The sequence below is a fragment of the Podarcis gaigeae genome (assembly GCF_964106915.1).
Source record: "Podarcis gaigeae genome assembly, chromosome: 2".
Lineage (NCBI taxonomy): Eukaryota > Metazoa > Chordata > Lepidosauria > Squamata > Lacertidae > Podarcis > Podarcis gaigeae.
In genome coordinates this window covers 52,801,752-52,809,146 of record NC_139679.1, presented here as the reverse complement: position 1 = coordinate 52,809,146, position 7,395 = coordinate 52,801,752, and the positions used below count along the sequence as shown (strand labels likewise).

At 47.5% G+C, this 7,395-nt stretch overlaps 1 protein-coding gene across 1 annotated transcript; it reads left to right on the top strand.

The window, feature by feature from the left end:
* The first annotated feature begins 731 nt into the window (after positions 1-731).
* Positions 732-4,481, top strand: DUSP1 (dual specificity phosphatase 1). The gene is made up of 4 exons (XM_083725516.1): positions 732-1,860; positions 2,188-2,336; positions 2,620-2,839; positions 3,374-4,481. The coding sequence occupies exons 1-4, from the start codon at positions 1,491-1,493 to the stop codon at positions 3,742-3,744; spliced, it is 1,110 nt and encodes a 369-aa protein (XP_083581642.1). The 5' UTR covers positions 732-1,490; the 3' UTR covers positions 3,745-4,481.
* Positions 4,482-7,395: the final 2,914 nt, after the last annotated feature.

Genomic DNA, 7,395 nt, shown 5'->3' with positions numbered 1-7,395 from the left:
AGACAGAAACACCCTCCCCAAAGCAACTGTTAGACCAAACTCAGCTAAATGTGATTTTAAAATATGCATCTTTGCAGTTGATTTAAAAGGGGTGAAATGCTCATGGTACCTAATGGAAGTGCTTGATTGCGTTGATGTAGGTAAAACGTTGACATGTCTGCATCAGATCTTTCATAATCAGAGAATGCAGTCTCCTGTCCTTTTCCATAATAGATCAAACACCAAGCTTGCAGTCTTCCCTTTCCCTCATGAAGGACACTGCCAGACTGCCACACTTTTGTTTTGACTCTCATCCTGTGCCCAACAAGGGTGCACCTTTATAACCCACCACACAAATACAGGTACATTGCGGTAAAGAGCCCTAGCTAAATAGCTCTCTAACAAATCCAAAAGCTTGTGCTGCTTTTTTTATTGTTCCAGAGGGATGTTTATTGTAGGATGGATGCGTGCTGCTCACGCAAGGTCACTGTTATATCTAAACGGCACCACGAAGCCAGTTTTAAACGGCAAGAAAACAACAAAGACTTGACGGTGGCGTCGTATAACCTCCGCTCAAACGAGGGCGATTGCTCGTCTGGAAGCGACGGGGAAACCTCCGCTGGCCATAACAGAGAAGCTCTGCTAGCGGCTATGCCCTCTCTGGCAACTAAGAGAGATTTAATTCCTGCCAGCAGAGGGCAATGGCGGGGCCCAGAGAGGTCTATCGACACCCCACACTTCCCCCATATTCCAAGTCTAGATAGCAGCAAAGAATATGAATGAATCTGGAATGTGTCCTGAGCGCGCTTCTGGGTTTGTAAGCCGTTTCCTTTTCTTCCAGCACATCGTGTGCCCTTTCCTCACCGCTGCTGAAGGCCAGGCTCCGGCTGGCAGAAGCCCGGGAGGAGCGAGGCGGCAGCGCGCGCGGCGTTGCATCAGTCGGCTTCCTGCAGGAGCGGGGAGGGCTCTGGGCATGCGGACATTCAAAGTGACTTTGCCGTTCGGGCTGCTCGATGACGCGAGCGCTCGCGGGATGGGAGTGTCTGTCTGGCTCCCCGCCGAAGTGACGTCTTCCCAGGCACCGCGGGTCATGTGACCGGGCCCCATTCACAAAAAAAAAGCCGAAGCAGCAAACCGCGGCTGGCGCTATATAAGGCGAGGCTGCGTCGCTCGTCCAGCAAGGAAACTGCAACAGACAAGCAACGAGCAGCAGCTGCCCCGCAACGGAGGCTGCCAACACAAGAGAAAGAGCAAAGCCCAAGCTAGCGGCTCTGTCGTCTTTGCCATCTCCACGTTCAACGATCCAGACGTTTTTACTTTTTGGAACCGGGGTGGGAGTTACGGACCCCCGCGAACAAGGAACAAGAGAGGCAGCTTTTGTTTGGCAAAAAGCGCCGCCTCGGTTTGAGACGAGCTCGGCGGGACTAAACAAAGAGGCGCCCGGGGAACAGAGACAAAAGCGGCTGCCCAGCGCCCTTTCGCCCACCGCGCTGCCTGCCCTGCCCCGAGCGATGGTCAACATGCAAGTGTGCGCCCTGGACTGCGAGACGCTCCGCGAGCTCCTCCAGGATCGCTGCGTGCAGTGCCTGGTGCTGGACTGCCGCTCCTTCTTCTCCTTCAACTCCTCGCACATCGGCGGCTCCTGCAACGTCCGCCTGAGCACCATCGTCCGGCGGAGAGCCAAGGGGGCCATGGGCCTCGAGCACATCCTGCCCAACGAGGAGGCGCGCGCCCGGCTCCAGAAGGGGCTCTACCACGCCGTCGTGCTCCTCGACGAGCGCAGCGCCGACCTGGAGGCGCCCAAGAGGGACAGCACCCTCCTGCTGGCCCTCAACACCCTCTGCCGGGAAGCCCGGGACACCCGCGTCTGCTTCCTCAGGGGTGAGTTAAAAGGCTGCACAGAGAGAGAGAGAGAGGGAGGTCGCCTTCCCCAAGGCGCCCTCTACCCTGCCAATCCACCTCCCCTGGGCTTCAAAAGTCCGTAAACCAAAGGCCCACCGGGTAAACGGATTTAAGAGCAATACGTAGTAATAATAACGGATATTGACAAATAGCCTGGGGCAGTTGCATTGTTTTAACAGAGGGGCTTATAGGAGTGGCCACTGGACTGTCAATGGAGTTTTACCTCTCCTTCCTACCCCACCCCCAGCTGCTTAGAGTTTGTTCCTCAGACAGTATTAACCTCTTTTCTTCTTTATTTTCTTCTAGGAGGATACGATGCCTTCTCGTCTGCCTGCCCTGAGTTGTGCACCAAACCATCTGCTCCCAAGGGCCTGACTCTGCCGCTCAGCGCAAACAATGTGCCTGGCAGCGCCGATTCAAACTGCAGCTCCTGTGGGACTCCTCTCTATGATCAGGTCAGTTGGGGAGCATTCATGAATCAAAATTACACTTGCTTTTTTAAAAAAAATTACACTTGCTTTTTAAATTATTTTATTTTAATTACCAGTTGGACTTTTTAAAAAAATGCCTGGAATGGAAAGACACAAATGTGTGTATAAAATATTCCATTTGGAAATACAAGGCATTTAAGGCAAAACGAATGTTTCATTATAACACAACAACTGTATCAAAGTGCAGAGGGAGCCTATTTTTGCCGTGGGATTAACAGACTGTGTTTCTTTGTCTCCTTTATTTTAGGGTGGTCCAGTGGAGATCCTACCTTTCCTGTATCTAGGCAGCGCCTATCATGCTTCCAGGAAAGATATGTTGGATGCTTTGGGGATCACAGCCTTGATCAACGTTTCTGCCAATTGCCCAAACCATTTTGAGGGACACTATCAGTACAAAAGCATCCCTGTGGAGGACAACCACAAAGCTGACATCAGCTGCTGGTTTAACGAAGCAATTGACTTCATAGGTAAATGAGTCCTCTCTCTCTCCTCCCCCCCACATATTGAGTTTATAGTATCCCTTGGGTGCCAGCACCTTAGCAGACACTTCCAGCATCCTTTAAATTTGAGATGCAGGGTATTTCCTTGGGGATCAAAATAGCACCAGCTGAAATAAATCTGTAGCTATGATGGTGCTTGGGCTTCTTTTAGAAGATAGCATTGTGAAATCCCAAAAGGCATACTAGACTAGTCATTGGATCCACTAGCATGGGTGTTGGAAGGATCAGCTGGTAATCTGAACCAGTCTCATGCTGACAGAATTTTCTAGGAAGCTTTAGTGGCCACAATTGGAATAGGTGATTATAATCAAGTTGAAACAGAACATCCATATTGGTTTATTTGCACACCTTCATTTGTGCATCCAGCTCCATTCCCAGCTGTGTGACGTATTGCTATAGCTGGTTAGGCAAGATGGCCCCTCAAGCACAGAAAGTGAAAAGCAGCTTTGAAGCTTTGCAGGAAAACTCTTGCTAATGTTGATGTTTTGCTTGCTCCTTCAGACTCTGTTAAAAACGATGGTGGGCGAGTATTTGTTCACTGTCAGGCTGGCATCTCCCGCTCAGCAACCATCTGCCTTGCTTACCTTATGAGGACCAACCGAGTCAAACTGGATGAAGCTTTTGAGTTTGTGAAGCAGAGGAGAAGCATCATCTCCCCCAACTTCAGCTTCATGGGGCAACTGCTGCAATTTGAGTCCCAGGTCCTTGCTCCAAATTGCTCAGCAGAGGCTGGGAGCCCGGCAATGTCTGCATTGGACAGAGGAACATCCACTACAACGGTCTTTAACTTCCCCGTCTCCATCCCTGTCCACTCTGCTTCCAGCGCACTAAGCTACCTTCAGAGCCCTATCACCACCTCTCCAAGCTGCTGAAAAGCAGGTGCAGGTGGGCCCTGTACACAAAGACTTGATGCCCTTTACTGTTACCTGAAAAGTGCAATAACTTTGAGGGCAGGTCTATTAGCTTGCACCGGACTCCTCTCATTGCAGTTACAGAGCAATACAAGATCCACCAGCTCAGAGCAACATCTCTTGACTCCAGAAAGCCAGGTTCTTTCTGCTAGATCTTGCTGAGATGCATTTTTGACCAATGTTTGGATGCTGCCTACAAAGGAGAAAAAGCATGCAGGACATTTGCTTTCTACTCCTGAAATAATTCCTCTTACAGTTTTTCTGTTTGTCAGTCTGTTTCAGTAGCAAATCTGAAAGTGTTCTCATTCCTGGGTGTGCTAGGCTGCAGTCGAACTGTCCCCTTGTACAAGGATGTCCAGATATTTATTTATTTTTTACAGTGTAATTGCTTTGTGTGCGTTCTGCCTTTCAAGTCTGAAGTTTCATTTTCTTTTTGAAAGAAACAAACAAAATACCTCAGTATTTTTTGGGTACTGTAATCCTGTAAATAGATCTTAAGAACTGTATTCCGAAGCACTGACATTGAAAGCACAAAGGAGTGTTTGTGTTTTTGGGTTGCCAACAGTTACATGTTTTGCTGATTTATTTATGATGTGAAATAATATATTTCTTCTTATCAAAAGAAGAACATGGGTTTTTGTTATGATTGTGCCTTTTTATACAAACCAAATAAATTATGACATTTCTATTGAAGAAAATATTAATTCTTTTATAGATCCTTCCCCCATTCTCTTTTCATAATATGCTGAAAAATTGCAATGGTAAGTATGTGAAGTCCAGAAAGCAGGCATCTCCTCCTTTGTACTAGCCCTGTGCTCCATAGGACTTATTGCAGGGTCCCTAATGGTGCCATAGAAGAATCCAAGCCCCAATACAAAGTCATTCGCCAAAATCCAGTAAGCACCACATGTAGGATCTACCCTCTTGTGCTGTACAAATGGCTATTGCAGTCGAGAGAAACATACACACCCAAGCTATTAGGGCGGGGGGGGGGAATGTGAACTCCTAAACAGATTATTAGCATTCTTTACTATCTGGATCAGCTATTCATTGGCAGAGGAGGAAAGGGTGTATACTGATGATAGGTAAAGGTAAAGGGACCCCTGACCTTCAGGTCCAGTCGCGGCTGACTCTGGAGTTCCGGTGCTCATCTCACTTAACTGGCCGAGGGAGCCGGCGTACAGCTTCAGGGTCATGTGGCCAGCATGACTAAGCTGCTTCTGGCGAACCAGAGCAGCACATGGAAACGCCGTTTACCTTCCTGCCAGAGCGGTATCTATTTATCTACTTGCACTTTGACGTGCTTTCGAACTGCTAGGTTGGCAGGAACAGGGACCGAGCAACGGGAGCTCACCCCGTCGAGGGGATTCAAACCGCTGACCTGATTGGCAAGTCCTAGGCTCTGTGGTTTAACCCACAGCACCACCTGGGTCCCAATATTGATGGTACCCAGTATCAAAAACAAAAAACCCACCACCATTAGACATGATCTATGTTACTAACTATTCTAAAAATTATGAAAGTTGGGAAGGGGGCAGAGAGTGGGTAGCCTTGGGTGTTTCTGCTGCCTCGGGACAACTTTGGGTTCAAGCCTACAACACAGTAAGAAAGCATCCAGGCACATCTATGAGGGCATCATAAATGTTAGTGAACTCTGAGCAAATAGCAATGCCGTGTATAGGGGGAAGGGTCCAAAGCTATTTTGTCCCGTCCTGTCCCCCGTCCCCCGGCTTTATCTTGAGTGTGTTAGGATAGGTTTGTCATTAGCTACTTTCTTGGTCATTAAGGGTGACTAAACTTGCCAGTGATCAAATTTAAGCAGTAAGTCCCAAATATCTATGCAGTTTCCATTGTGAGTGATGTTTAAGGTTGGGTTGCATTGCCTAAGACTGTGTTAGAGGTGCATTGAGCTTCGTTTTCTCTCAAACTAGTTCTAAGGAAAGAGGAAAGAGAAGGTGAAGCCATCATGCATGCTGGGCCATGGAAACGTGGGCCAAACTACTCCTAATTAAACATACTTTAAAAAATAAAATAAAAAATGCTTACTTTTATTTGGCCAGGATCAGGGATTCATGCTGATACCCTATTTAAGTTGCCATCCCCACAGATACTTGCCCCTAAGGGCACTGTTAACTGCAAACAGTTCAGTTAACAGTGCTCTTAGCAATACCATTAGCATCTTGCCTCTCTTCTAGGAGTGTAGAGTCTGCTTACATGGTGGGGCAGGGAGGAATGTGTGGGGAAGGAGCAATAGGGGCATGAGTGGAAGGCATAGTCTCAGGTGTGGGGAACCTTTGGCCCTCCAGATGTTGTGGAACTACAACTCCCATCAGCCCCAGCACGCATGGCCAGTTCAACAACACTTGGAGAACCAGAAGTTCCCAGTACCTGGTCTATCTGGTCTGTTCTTTCCTCTGCAAAATCTCCCTTCTCCATGTGGAATGTTCATAAGGTAAGTTAGCATTGTTGCTCCCATTTCACAGGTGAGATTATAAGTGACTGTATATTGTCTTAAGGACACCAAATAAGTTCTATAGCCGAGATTTAACGATCCCCATGCCTACCCTTTCAATGCAAAGCAATGTCATTGACTGACCAGTACATACAGGATAATACAATGTGGACTCATGCAGGGATCCAGGGCCAGCTCTATGATGAGAAAGAGGAAGGCAGCTGCCTCAGGCAGCAGATGCTGAGGGGTGGGGTGGAGACAGAGCTGTGAGTGCCATGTGGTCTGCTGCCCTCAAGTACCTTTCACCACTATTGGAGTAAGCTTCAACTACCAATCCAATTGGCTTCTGCATGCACCTGGGGGAAGAGCACCATCTTGTCCTCCGCCTCAGGCAGCAAAATTTCTTGAGCTGGCGCTGCTGGGATCTTCCTAATGCCAGTGGGCAGACAACAGAAAACACTTTCCTTAGGAATTTGGTATGTAGAACAGTGTGCAGGATTGTAGCCAACATGTCCTTTTCTGGAATAATTCTTCACCATGCACCCAAAGAATCCTCTTATGCTGAGTATTTTATAGTTTTGATTGCTTAACTTCAGTTATCTGTCTGTGAAATGGGAGTAAAACCAGTTTTCTTGAGACATACAGCCAATCTGGCATTTGTTCCCATCCACTTTTATATTCAAGGCTAGCACCCTAGTATCTGGATGAAATTATCTCTTGCTTGCTATCCCTCCTAGGCCTCTGACAAGGTCTGTCATGTGAGACCCACCTTTTCCTCCCTCTTTAGTGCTGTGCTATAAAAGACAGAAAAAAGCATGGGTACCCATTTTAGCCCTATGGCTCAAATTCTGCTTTCCTCTGCCTTGCAGGTCATTTGGAGACATGCTTGCACAGGTGCAGCCAGGAGGAGTTTATGTTCCAATGACTTCATCTGACAGCTCGTAATCACTAAATCAAGGTGGTGTATGACCACTGGTTAAATCTTTACTTAGCTACTGTCAGCCTGCTCACCAAGCATATCACCCAGATATCTCATTGTGATGTGTTGCTAATAGTTCTCTGAATAAATTTCATTTCTTGGAAGATTATGTTGCACATTAAGAAGCTTTGTATGTGAAGCTTTGTATGTAAAGCTTTCATTTGCAGTATTCTGATTTGCT

What these genes read in the sequence shown, in the direction of transcription:
- DUSP1 (XM_083725516.1), top strand. Translation starts at nt 1,491, where the DNA reads ATGGTCAACATGCAAGTGTGCGCCCTGGACTGCGAGACGCTCCGCGAG. An exon ending in CCGCGTCTGCTTCCTCAGGG is followed by an intron (nt 1,861 to 2,187) that starts GTGAGTTAAAAG and finishes ATTTTCTTCTAG; the next exon opens with GAGGATACGATGCCTTCTCG. An exon ending in CGAAGCAATTGACTTCATAG is followed by an intron (nt 2,840 to 3,373) that starts GTAAATGAGTCC and finishes TTGCTCCTTCAG; the next exon opens with ACTCTGTTAAAAACGATGGT.